Source organism: Pseudochaenichthys georgianus, chromosome 15 (genome assembly GCF_902827115.2).
Source record: "Pseudochaenichthys georgianus chromosome 15, fPseGeo1.2, whole genome shotgun sequence".
NCBI lineage: Eukaryota > Metazoa > Chordata > Actinopteri > Perciformes > Channichthyidae > Pseudochaenichthys > Pseudochaenichthys georgianus.
In genome coordinates this window covers 30,129,456-30,143,773 of record NC_047517.1, presented here as the reverse complement: position 1 = coordinate 30,143,773, position 14,318 = coordinate 30,129,456, and the positions used below count along the sequence as shown (strand labels likewise).

Genomic DNA, 14,318 nt, shown 5'->3' with positions numbered 1-14,318 from the left:
ATACATAAATAGACTTTAAAATTCACTTCGACCTAATTTCCTCCGGCACCTGGCCATTGATATACGTATTTTCAGCTGGTGTATGCTAGCAGTATGGCTGCAGCCAGGGATGTCAATGTTTGTATTGGTCCACCACTTTGGTCGTTTTGGAGTAACGAGCAGTCATTACCAAGCTGTTGCACTGCAGATTAAAACATTATTGCAAAATGACTTAATTGTCGGACAAAATGAAAACGAAATACAGAAGAATGACCGCTGCTATTCTTCAAAATGTGCTATATTGTCAAATAAAGGGTCTGCTGCCGGATTGTTTATCGACACTTTAACATGGTGAAAATAAAGACGACCCAACCCTGCCGCATATCGACAAAAGAACCTCCTTGAACCTCAGAAAACGTTATCTCATTTAAACTCAACTTGAAAACTGTGATTGTGTCTGAAGCAATATAAATCTGAAATGAGTTTAAGGATGAGCTCTCATCAGCAGCAAAAACAAACAAAGTGATTCGTTTTCATTCCTTACCGAGTACTGAGAGACTGAAGTGGGAATTAAGCGTGATTGCTGGTGCAAAATCACTTGGTGACAGGAGGAGTTTGTGTGCAGTTTTATGCAAATGAGGAGCAACACAACATTACAATAGCCAACTGAGGCATAGATATGTTCACTTTCTGTTTCATGGCTGCACAATGTCTCCCTTTGGTCGTTATCAGTCTGCTCTCACCAGTAGCTGTAGTTGTTTTCAGTGTCATTTACAAGTGGGCAGGACATTTAAAGGGGTTTGAGATACATATAGGCAACTTCATGATCAATATATTAGCAAAACCAATAGAACGTTAGATTGTTATATGTAGAGTAGAGTATTATTATTTTATGAAGTTATAAATCGCTTTTATCATGTATTTGTTCCTAAAAAAATATTTACAAGAGCAACACTTTGCAAAGTCACACTGGACAAAAGAGACGTCCATTTTCCAACATGGAGAACGTCTTCTCATCCAAGGGAATAAACACGCCATTATTCCCCTGGATTTTTTATTCACCTTATCTCCCCAGCACGTCCTCTACTGTTTGCTACTCGGATGCAGAGATCACTCACGCCCTGTTGGTGATAATAGATGAAGAGCTTTTGAGAAGGACATTTCTTGTCAGCTGCATGCAGAGTGTAAAAGATGTGCCATCAGATGCCTCTGACAAATTACAGAGACATATGTGAAGTTCAACGTGTCCTTATCTGACTCTTGGCTCCTTGAACTATTCACACAGTAATTGCAAAGTGTCTCATACTATCTTGTTTAATAACACACATAGTATTAATACCACATGGACTGTATTAATTAAAAAAAAAAAAACATTGAAAAGGTTTTTTTTAGAGGCAGGGATCAACATGTCTGAAACTCAAGCACGATGTTAGCAGATGGAGATATTCCCCAGTCTAAATGTCTTGTTAGTTTTTGGAACAAAGTAAATGTGTCAAGACAAATATTTTTGCTCCATAATTTTTCCAGTATTATTAGACATATGTTTGTAATCAAGTGGACAGGGTGATGTGTCACAGGCGTTTGTCTTTAAACTCAGAAGAAATTGTATTTTACGTGTTTTTGTTACCTCAACAGCCTGTCACACATACCAAGGAAAGAAAGAGAAACAACAAAGAGAGAAAGAAAGAGTTGACCTTAAATGCTTTGTTTTCGCTTAGAAAACTATCGAATAATTTGATGATAACAGTTTCATTTATATCCAAGTGGTTTTAATACATAAGGTCCCAGTATTCTTGAGGCAGCAATAACTCATATTGTTTTAAAAAAGCCTGTACATTATACTGTAAGCCTTTTGCAATAATGCCGTTCATATTCGCTCTGTGACTTGCAATATTAAGAACTGATTTACTGGCATAAAATGCTGAAATTGACATTGTTTTGTTTTGTAGATGCATATTCATTGCAGTTTTCTTTTTTCATTACCTCGAGCTCAGATACTGCTGTGGAAGAGATAACAGAGAACATTGAGGCTGTATTGGTAACACTGGATTACATTTGCGCATCATTTCCTGTGAAACCCTCGTTCAGTGAGAAGATCGTGTTTGCCCTCCACCATCAGTCCCTCATGATGCCATGCATCTTGTCACCATTGTGTCTTGAAGCATTGGCTCCACCAGCGATGATTTATCCAGAAACTCATCTTTTGCCTTGTCATATTTCACACGGAGACAGACTATGATGGTGGACATCCTTTGTGAGCTGTGTCATCATCTGGAGGTTTCACAAACCTTTGTTCGGAGGAGGTGCTGTAAAGGCTTCGCACGATAACAAACTCACTTAAGTTTTGTGAACTTTAAAAGTTAGCCTCTCAGAGACAGCATATCCATCTCCTGCCAAGTGAGTGGTGGGGCGGTGGTGGCAAAGTCGATAGGGACTTGGCTTGGTAACTGGAAGGTCACCAGTTGAAGTCCTTGCAAGACCAAGTGCTACCGAGGTGTCCCTGAGCAAGGCACCGTTCCCCACACTGCTCCCCGGGCGCCGTTCAAAATGGCAGCACACTGCTCCTAACACTAGGATGGGTCAAATGCAGAGAAACAATTTCCCCACGGGGATTATAAAGTATATCAAAATAAAAACGCCTATACTTGTCAGCAGTGAGTACCTGACAGATGGCCTTGTGCGCTTTCATAACCCATGCCAGCATCTTCTGACAGCAGTCCCATCATCTCCAGCCTGTGATAGATTTAGCTCATCCTGTGCAACCAAAAGTGCCTTTTTTCCTTTTTTGCATGACAAGGCTAGCGCTACTTCATTTTCCTACCTCTTTACACCCGATCTCAGAAAAAAACATTGAAATGCATTTTCATAGTTTAAAAATGATGTTCATATAATGTGTCGCTCTAATATCCACGTCTTACAGTATATCTTTATGTCCAGGTGCAATTACTGAACAAAAACAGGCACACATTTCATTGATTAGCATTGTACTGTATAGCGGATTTCCAGTCTGTGTTATTACTGCCTGTATTAAATGAAGGCTTAAAATCTGAACCTTTATTCGTCCCACAGAGGGGACATTTAAAAAAACAATACCCAATTTGGTATGAATAAAATATAGTTATAGTTCCTCTTATACCTACTACTTATTCAGAGCAACACTTTCCCTGTAAGGTTCTGGGGAAAATGTGATAGAAGACATTTACGAGTCTACAAAAAGCATCGCCAGAGTGGCTCTGATGTTACACTGGCCCGGAGTTCTTAGGTTGTGAAAAAAAGAAGAAACAGTCTGCGTTTTCTCTGCTATCTGACTGTGATTTGTGTGCAGCTTGGAAGATGTATGAGGTATCACAAAAAAATCAAATCAAATCAAGTTTTATTTATATAGCACATTTATAAACGATTTTTGGTCGAGCATACATATACATATAGTACATATAATAAAAATAGCCTACAGTAGAGACACTTTACAGCTAATACAACAGCACAGATTGTTCAGAATATCAGTATGAGAAAAACGACACCCTCTGTCCTTAGACCCTCACATCGTACAAGGAAAAACTTCCAGAGAAAACCCACAGTTTAAGGGGGAACATGGGAGAAACCTCAGGGAGAGCAACAGAGGAGGGATCCCTCTCCCAGGAAGGACAGACGTGCAATAGATGCCGTGTGTAAATCGAAGAGATAATACATTTACAACATAGGTAGACTAAATGTGAGGAAATGCATGTGTCTGTAAGATGAAGATGAATCTACGAAGATGTCAACTACAATCCTGTGGAAGCCATCAGGGAGGCAGCATGACGAGACCCAGGCAGGACCGCAGAGACAAGATTAGCCACGACCCAAAGTCCACGACTTAATCCAGAACTCAGGATAGAGGATCCAGGACACAGGACCACAGCAAGAGGATCAGCATCGACTCCGGATCCCGGCGTAGATATAGATACAAAACAAGAAAACATTTGGCTGGGTTAATCGGAACAAGAGAATACACAGACACAGACAGACAGACGGAAGAACAAGCACTCCCTTAGAATAGGTTGAGGGCAAAGGGTAGCGAGTAAGAGAGTAAGACACATAGGTGGAGAGGCACACTCAGGGAACAAAGTCCCCACTGGAGCCTTAGTTGGAAATTGATGAGAGATAGGGAGGTACGCTGTGTCTACGAATCGTAACACTCCCCGGCCTGTCTAAGCCACTCTGCAAACCGTTTTCAAAAAAGCTTTCAAACATGAAGCTCACACAAGGTTAAAGAACTTTACTGACATTATTTAAGTGTTCATTCTAAACGGTGATGAATAGCAGGATATCCATGCAGAGGTTAACAAATCCCAAGGAACTTTAGTTTTTTTAGGATACCAAAAGTCAAAGCCTTTGAAGGAAATAACACATGCAGTATGTGCCTTCTCACCTCTTTTACTGGGTCCAAAAATATGTATTTACAGTCGTCAGGTATTTAAAAAAAGCCTACTACTAACTAGCAGCATGGCAAGCATTTCCAACATTCATCTAAAGTGCTGAAACTCTGAAATCTGGTCCAAATAACACTGCTGTACGATGTGAGGGTCTAAGGATTGAGGATGTCGGTTTTTCTAATACTGATATTCTGAACAATCTGTGCTGTTGTATTTGCTGTAAAGTGTCTCTACTGTAGGCTATTTTTATTATATGTACAGCACTTTGGCTCGACCAAAAATCGTTTATAAATGTGCTATATAAATAAAACTTGATTTGATTTGATTTGCTGTTTTATAATCTGTGTTTTATAATTTATGTGTGGCGTTCGCCTATAGTTTTATCTTTTTATACTGTGGTATTAAGCGGGAGTTATACAGTCTGTGTTTTGTTTATTGGACAAAATCTAAAGTGGCACGAAAGAGAAAACAAAGCCCACTCTTGTCTCATCCTCCCTGCGTACAGGAGTGCAACCTGCCGACAAAATGTAAAACAGACTCAGACCATGACTGGATTATAGACAAGCCAGTCGAGGCAGATATATTTCCTATCCCTCTGGACGTATGTCAGACTAGCAAAGCAGTAACTTAATATTGCCTCTCAGTGAACAAGTGGCATGACAAGAAACGATTGGCCAGGCTAGCCTGCTAGCATGCTAATTTCAACACAATACGTAGATACATTTGGCATCCATTTTTTTTGGCTGTTTTAACATTTCAAGACATATTTTACACCCTGCACATTTAGGTCTGTTATCAGCAAAATGCCAGTGCAGTTGTAGCCCACGTCTTCTGTTGATGTAGATTATGTTAATGTGAGATAAAACGTTTGGGTCAGAGCAAGCCTTTTACGCTCAATAGATGGAAATCGATAACTCCACAGAGCAGCCAGTGTTGTGGTAGCACATTCACCCTGAAGTCTTTTCCAACTTTTATCACTTGGAATGAGCTGGTACCGTATCTACAACAGTCGTCTCTTATTGGCAATGCCACATTATCCAGCTGACGGGGAGAGCAGAGGCTGAGATGATCTTGTGGATTGCTTTCTTAGAGAGAACACATTTAAGGTGTTGTTTTTAGAAAAAGGTCACTGATCACTGTCTTACACAAATCTTGCTGCCTGTCCTCTTGCCACAAGGCAGCAATCTGCTTGCTATTTGACAATGCAGCTCTGCCTTGCCAATTATGGTAATCAAAGCCAATGTTTGCATATGCTGGGTGGACTAAATATGTATCCATTCAGTCTGTAGTTGCTCTCTTGGAATCGCTTAATGTTTGGCAACTCAGTTCAGTCTTCCAAATGGTTGATTAGTTTCCTCAGCCTGTCCAGTACCCTTCAGTTTATGGTTGAATCTGCCTTGTTTGGCACTCGCCTTTTTTGTTTTCAAGCTGCTGATGCTTGATTCCCCAATGTAGTGAACTGCTAAAATCCCTGCCTGTCTCCAGATGTGTCCAGATGTTTGTCTGCACTTGGCTCCAACACAAATGTGCACATTACATAAGGTTTTGCAGGAGCCAATTGTAATGTTTTAAACGGGAAACATTAAAATACAAAGGAAATATTCTTTATTTTCTTTTAAAACACAGAAACTGTTTATTAAACCTCCATGAGCTGAATATCTATGTCAATCCTGAAATAAATTAATTGTAAAAGGGCTTCCTTTTAACTGAAGGTGTGTTGGGGCACTCAGAGGTTGTTTCAAATTAGATCAGGTTAACCTTTATTAAAAGGCACTTGTCAACATGAATTACGCTTGCTGGACATCATCTGCTCGAAGCACTGCTCTGCTGGATTCATTTATGAAAATTGAAACATGAAATAGCTTCTTGTTAGTCACCCAATCATTTAGATTGATCCTTGGACCCAACCTTGATTGCACTGTCCAACGTTGCTGGGACAAATGCCTCAAAATGGCAAACAACACGGTGTGTGTTGCGAGACTGTAAACGAGTATCGATCGCTCTGTGCACCTGAAACCATCACACCTGCCTGCCTTAAGATTAATTTAAGATTTAGAGCTTAACGTGGGCTTGGAGAGAGACATGGACACTACAATTGCTTCCTTCTAGTGGCAGTTGGTTTTCAAAGCATTGCTAGACCACACATGATGCAATCTGCGGCTGCTTACAGTTTCCGTCCCAAAAATGCTTGTTCAATTCAATTTAACGGAAAACAAACCAGACCACCATCTGTTGTGCATCCAATGTCTGCTCCGTGGGAAAAGAGATCTAAATGTATGGTGGTTACATTGCATCTGCTCGGAAATTGATTGTGACCAAACACTATTCATATATGGATGCTTACATTTGATATGCTGTACAAACAGTAGCTTACAAAACTAGACAAGCAACATTTCTCCAATCAGTAAAACTGGCATTATTGTGTCACAATGTTTTCAGTGTGTTGCACAATGTTTTCAGTGTGTTGCACACTGTACGTGATTGCATCTGAAGAACACCTGTGCCTACACAGAAATATCCTGTCACTCTCAAAGAGACAGAAGCAGGTTCAGGGGGTCTGACATTTGGCCTTTTCCCAAAGGATCTGCTCTTTCCTCCCCTGTTGAGCAAGCCTCCCATGCCTCTATTCCCCAGACACGGTAAGACTACGCACTTCACTGTGCTGCTGTTTGATATTCCTTTTTTATTGAATTATTTGTTTTTTAAATGTATTTTTCTGTCCTTTTTTTACTCCGAGTCCAGGTAGCAGATGAAAGACAGATTCTCCACTTTTAAGCCCTTACGGTATCTTCACAGAGACACATTTAGCAATTGTAATCCAATAAAAAGTTGTTTAACATTTATAAACAACACATTGTATTCTCAGTAGAATTTGCTTCGTGGAAAGTAACACATATTTTTTATTTCTAAAGAGGCTTTTAAGTGTGTTATCTTATCTAAATGTTTTTTATTATTGTTTGTTCTTGCAGGTACAGTATAGACTCAATTTGAAGTTGTATTCATCCACATAGGGTATTTGTTTGTCACAAAAATACAAAGTATCGTGTTTTTTTTCATACTGTATATGAGTGCGCTTGCATGGACTATATTTCTCTCCATGCACACGTGATGTACACATTGCATGTACAGTGTATACTCATATAACATAAACACTATACATTTGAAATGTGAAAGAACCGATATATGTCAAAATAGGGGACAGCAGGGAGCCTCATGATAATAGCAGCGTGTGTTCAATGTCTCAAACGGCTGTGAATCGCTGTTGGCTCTAGCTGGGCTACTTTAACAGCTCAGTGGGAGGTCTGAGATTCTGTTAAGGCACAGGTGCACCACTCCGCTTCAAATACCTCTGACTTTGGTTTGAAATAGTATGAGTGCTATTGACGTTTTATATGGAATTGCTATTGTATGTGTTGTTGGCACATGTATTTGTCGTTACATTTGTGTTGAGGTTTGGGTTGTTCTTACTTGTCTTGGGTTGTTCTTACTTGTACCGTGTTTGTTCCCTTCAAACAGGCTCAGGTTAGTGTCAGATTTAATAGGAACCATTGTCATAAACGTGAGCGGAAGAACACCATGTTCATGGCTGTAAAATAAAAAGACAGTTCAGGGAAATGTGCTGCGCTTTGTACAATCACTCACAGACAGTGACCTAAAATGACTCCAATTGAGAATAGAGATTACTAAATTATAAAGAAACAGCAGTTTGTTGTTGTATTTGTAACCAAACAAATCATATAAGTGTATTGAAATAACATCCATACTAAATCCATCTTTAAAAATAATTGCACACATGTGTTCAAGTTATGTGAATGTATGTACAGCAGCTTACCCACTCTCTCTCTCTTTTGCTTTCTGACTAACTTAGTGGTTTAACTGTTGATAAATTAACAACACATTCACTCATAATGCACATCTGATGTGTTCCTTATTTTACTATTCTTGCTGTCAAACATCTATTTTTAACAACATACTGTACATGCAAACATTTAAAAGGAAAGCATGATGTTAATATATAACTGATCGCACGGCAAAACTTAAGATGTTGAAATGGATATGACATGCTGCCAAATGCCAATTCCTCGCCTAATTATCCAATGTTCAAGAATTGCTTTGCCAAAATCCACAGGACTGTCCATTCCATTGTGAAGTGATCCCCAGACGACAAACAGCCCTCCATGCTCTTCAGGATCATGCTGCTGGTAGCTCTCACAGTGCTATTTCAATTAGGAGAGACGTGATGTATGAAACACATGTTTATTACCGGGACACAATATGAAGGAATAGTGATTGACGGATTACAACAAGTGAATGGAATGATGTTTGGCGATTAGGCCCCGGTTTGCAGGATGATAATTCAGGAGGGGAAAACCGCTCCGATTAACCCCCCGGGGTCTAGACACTGGTGGTGGTGATAAGGAGTTCGGTCCGGTCTGAAGGGAGAAGGTTTTAGCTTGGCCCTGTATTAGGAGGCGAAGGGGTGGAGGAGGGTTGCGCGTTGACACCTGAAATGACAACTGACGGAGAGGGAAGGGCAGATTTAAAGGGGTTAGTGGGTGCGATGATTGGCTAGCCGGGGAGTAATGCCCCTGATCACTTAAAGAGAGAGGAGAGAGTATTGAAGTGACGTGTAACACCAGAGGATATTGGTCTTCCTGATTGAACTTGCGCTAAGCTACATTTGTCTCTTCATGGTTTTGGCTCTGAAAGCTTTCTCTGCCCAAAATCAGTTTTCAACCTTGTTCCAGGGCTCCTGGAACACTAGATCAAATCCGGTGATAAAATAACAAGAGCTGGGAATTCATACTGTCAAACTGACACCAACAACCTTTGTACTCAGACAGGAACAATTTCAGAATACCTCCCAAGGTCCTAAAAATCTCTCGTCAATTAATGTATCTCCTCTATGTCCCCCATCCTCTATGACCGACAAACAGGCAGACACAAGATCTGACACCATTCAACTATATTTTAAATACAAATCACCAGCATGCAACTTCCACACCTGATACAGTACGTGACACAAGAAAACCACCCCTACACAAGTCATAATAATAACAACGTAATGCAAAGTGAAATCCCACCAAAACAGATATTTTATATGCAACCATGTATGAACATTGTCTGTGTGTAAGGTAAATGTCTTTGCAATTTGCTGGGTGTCGTAAGGAGCAGATGTGTATTGCAGTCATTCACTCTCACTGGAAGTGTTGGCTGTCTAGCCTTATTTATTCAGATGTCAGTTGTACAGTAATTTGATAAAGTGCCAGCAAATGCATTTACAGTGTGCATACAAATCATCTACAAATGAAGTTATGAGTGATTGCTTACGTGGGCAAATCAGTCCCAAGCATCTTTTCTTTTCCAAACATCGGGCTTTATATAGAAGGTTTCTAGCCTCACCTACTGGATATAAATGGAAATGTCCAATGCTCATGTGTCCTTTTTTCTTTTTGCCTCTATCCTTTCCCCCCTTTCTACCTACCCTTTTGTTCAAATCCCCACCACCTCTCTCTGTCCCTCCTTTCTTCCCTTTCTGTCTTTCTCTGTAGAATATGCCAGGACACAACGATGAGCTCCAACAGCACAGACCCTGGTCTCTTCCTGACTGCAATCACCTCACTACCAGCAGCCGGAGTCTTCCCACAATCTTTGAATTCACTGGAGGATAATTCATCTTCCACCAGCAATCTCCTAAACCTCACCTCAGAATCTAAGAACATAACAGCACCCCTTGATCACGTGGGTGGCCTTCCTTTGTGGCAGGTTATCATCATTGTCTTGCTGACAGGCATGCTGTCACTGATCACCGTCATCGGCAACGTCCTGGTGGTGGTATCCTTCAAAGTTAATCGCCAGCTTAAGACAGTCAATAACTACTTCCTGCTGAGCTTGGCTGTGGCTGACCTCATCATAGGGGTCATCTCCATGAACCTTTACACAGCTTATCTTGTAATGGGCTATTGGGCCATGGGCAAGTGGGCGTGCGACATGTGGCTGGCTATAGACTATGTGGCTAGCAATGCTTCAGTTATGAACCTACTGGTCATCAGCTTTGACCGCTACTTTTCAATCACCAGGCCTTTGACCTACCGAGCCAAAAGGACCACAAAGCGAGCTGGGATCATGATCGGCCTGGCCTGGTTTGTTTCTCTTGTTCTGTGGGCCCCAGCCATCATCCTATGGCAGTTTTTTGAGGGTAAAAGGACAGTCCCCTCAGATGAATGCTACATTCAGTTCCTCACAGAGCCCACTATAACTTTCTGCACAGCCATGGCTGCTTTCTACCTGCCTGTGACGATAATGAGTGTTCTCTACTGGCTAATTTACCAGGAAACCCAGAACCGTTCAAAGGAGTTAGCTGGGTTGCAGGGTTCAGGAAGTCGTGGTGGGGCTGGAGGAAGAGGAGGGAGTGGTGGGGGCGAGAAAGCCCGTTTCGTCCATCAGACAGGAAGTTCTAGAAGTTGCAGCAGCTACGAGCTAACTAGGTTGTCACGGAGAAGAAGCACATGTCGGGAGTTGGTTGGCCGCTTCCACTGCTGGCCTGGGGTTCGCTCCTGGAGACCTGGTAGTATCCGGCAAGGAGAGGGTGATCCAGACCAGAGCAGCAGCGACAGCTGGAACAACAACGATGCTGCAATCTCGTTGGATCACTCTGGGTCTTCAGAGGATGAGGAATGTGGGGGCAAAGAGATGATTTCCCAGAGTCATGCTATTTTCTCCATCGTTCTCAGCCTGCCTGGTATAAAAGCAGCTGTCAACTCCCAACTCACCTCATGTGAGGATCTGGATGCAGCCTCAGAGAACGATCCCCTCAGGAGAGAGGAGTATAGTAGAGACAGCCTCTCAACCGGCACCACTAACACCACTGCCGCCACTACTCCCGATGCTGAAATCAATTCAGAAAAAAGTGCATACCACCAGCGCTTCGGCTCACGCAAGATTCAATCAATGCCTATCATCCAGTCCAACTCGAACCAAGGCTTGAATGGTCCCCCAACAACTACTACCACTGCCACCAACAATTCTCCCACCAGCACCACCACTAAATCCCCCTCTGTCCCAATATCCTTCAAAGAGGCAGCTATGGCAAAGCGTTTCGCAACCCGTGCCCGGACTCAGATCACTAAGAGGAAGCGCATGTCCTTAGTGAAGGAGAAGAAGGCAGCTCAAACTCTCAGTGCCATCCTCTTTGCATTCATAATAACATGGACACCTTACAACATCATGGTGCTGATCAATGCCTTTTGTAAAAATTGCATCCCAGAGACACTGTGGGCTGTTGGGTACTGGCTTTGCTACGTCAACAGCACAGTCAACCCCATGTGCTACGCCCTGTGCAACAAGACTTTCCGTACAACGTTTAAGATGATACTAATGTGCCAATGGGACCAGAAAAAAAGGCGGAAGCAGCAGTTCCAGCAGAGGCAGTCGGTGGTCTTCCACAGAAGGATTCCCAGGGAGTCGACGTAAAGGAAGAGTAAGATTTAACATAGGAGAAGAAAAAGGAAGAAGCATCCATGTAGTTGTTTCTGTGGAGTATCTTTGCGTAGAGATCCTTAATGTGTTTCTCTGCTGGTGTGTCCAGCACAGCAACCCGAGGTGGTGGTTTATGAGGTATGTGTTGGTGTTGGAGCATCCTTTTAGCAAAACTGTGTGCGTGAAGGATTGTGTATACAGTAGTGAGATTCAGATATGAAAACTCTCTCTCTGTCCTTAATGAACTCAACCGTTTGAATGTGGTAACAAATAGAAAAGGGCTTTAGAATGCTTTGCAGGAGAATCTTTGAAGTGCAATTGACACAAGAGGAAAGGATATATTTGTCACAGGGCTGGGTATTCACATGTATTATATTGTCTCTAGATAGATCTGTAACGTGCAGAGTGGTTTTGGATTAAAAACAAAACATGGAATCTGTTGTCACTGAAAGCCAAGACAAAAACTAGTGTTAGTGTTCACATGCTTCTACATCGTACTGATTTGACCTGTCTCCTCTTGACTGGCATGTGTTTTTATCAGAAACTATGTACTTTGCCTTTCTACATGGATATAGCTTCCCTGTGTCTGATGGAATATAAAAAAAGTTCTTGAATTGTGTCCTTCAGTCAACAGAGTTATTTTTGTGATATTAATCTTTGAGGTTTTCTAGATATTCCTGAGACTTTGAGCCAGTCTGAAAATTCTTCTTCTGATGAATTGAGTTGTGAATATTTGTGTGGCAACACGGTCAGTGAACTGCTGTAGTGTTCAATGTGATTGTTGTGGTTTTTATGGTGGAGACAATAAGTACATTGGTTGTGTTTCATGTACTTGCAGTTCTCTGTCCAGAGTAATGATTATACATTGATGATATTCTGTTTGTGTATATTTGAATATTTCTGACTTGATATACAATGATTGATTGCACACACAAAGATGTCCATTTATAAATATGTGTGTTTTTATGTTACACTATCTTTTAGATTTCTACAAAATGATACAGCTACAGTATGGTACTTTTTGTAGAGGGCCACCACTCTTTGATATAGTAGAACAAGGGCAGCCTCTAGTGGCTTGAGAAATAGCTGTATTTCTGGCAGTCCCACTTCTAAAATTGTACTTGCTTAGGCTTATAAATATGAAATTCAATTTAGATTTGAAATTTAAAAAGTATATATATTTTGGATCTTGAAAAATAAGTTTTGCAATCATCGAAGTAACCATCGTTTAACTTTCTGTCATAGCCGGAATATTTTATGTTGCATTTGAAATGATTTATGGGTGAAGTTTTTCCTTATTATTAAGCAGCAATTGATTTGTAAATAGAATTGATAGCTATTTTGGTCATCAAGTTTTTCCATACACCAACAAGTCAGCATGAAGAGGCCAATGACTTCTTAATGGATATATACGAATTTATTTTAATTGTTTATTTGTATTGCACATTACCTTATTCTTATTTTAAGATGTTTTTTACATTATTTCCACACCCAGATATTGAATACAGTGCAAAAAGGTATTGAGGGCAAAGGACAACCTAGCCTTTATTATGACAACTGACATACTGAAGAATTGGATCATTTTAGTACAATTGTATTAATATGTGCTGAGTGCAAAGAGATGTTAACAAATAACCCATGTGTGTCATCGGGGGGGATTTAATTTGCTTTTAACACAATGTGCTCCACATGATACCTTATTCAGTAAAATATGAGATTTTTGTACTTAAGTATTGGGAATGTAAACTACCAAAATTGTGAACACAAACATTTTGTTACATTTCAAGTATGCAATCATACTCATATTTTAAGTCAATAAATAAAACAAAAACCTTTTTGACAGAAATGATCAGTTTTTTCATGTCGCAAGTTATAATGTTATTTTGTATCTGTATGTATAATTGTAACCTTTATTTACACACAGGGTGATTTCATGAATATGGAGTTAGGTCATTATTCAGCTGTATAGTGCATGTTTAAAACACGGACTGAAATAATACTTGATATAAAAAAGAATTTTAGTTTGTAATGAAATCCAGTAGATAATGGTTATAGTTTAAGATGATGTACCTGATCTCAGAGTTAAATGTGTTGTAATTTTAAAAGCTATGATCTTTCATTTTGACTTTTTTAATATTGTTCTAATTGAGTTATCTTTTATCCCCTATTTTCATAAATCTGTTGTTGTTTAACTTTGTATTTAGAGTTGTTGCAATGTCAGGTAATGTCAGGAAGACACATGCTGATATCTTCTTTGGTGGGAGGGGGGTTTAAAAGTTGCATCATGGTGGACTATTCCAACGAGATAACACTGGACGACTTGATATTATGCGTGGAAGCTTGCGTCTAACTTGTTGTTAAATGTCATTTGTGCATCACTATCTGACACCACCACACCATTAGAACTGAGAGTCTAATTATACCCAGAAAATGAATGAGCACAGT

General features: G+C 40.4%; 1 protein-coding gene across 4 annotated transcripts in view; it reads left to right on the top strand.

Annotated features, from left to right (window-relative positions):
* chrm3a (cholinergic receptor, muscarinic 3a) overlaps positions 1-13,709 on the top strand; it is a 67,465-nt gene extending 53,756 nt beyond the window's left edge. For 3 of the 4 annotated variants that reach the window (XM_034100054.1, XM_034100055.1, XM_071205623.1), the window contains one exon: positions 9,947-13,709. In XM_034100054.1, the coding sequence (XP_033955945.1) occupies positions 9,947-11,867 (1,921 nt within the window). In that variant the 3' untranslated portion in view covers positions 11,868-13,709. Of the gene's footprint in view, positions 1-6,957; positions 7,034-9,946 lie in introns of those variants that run through there. The other variant, XM_034100056.1, reaches the window with a different exon arrangement.
* Positions 13,710-14,318: the final 609 nt, after the last annotated feature.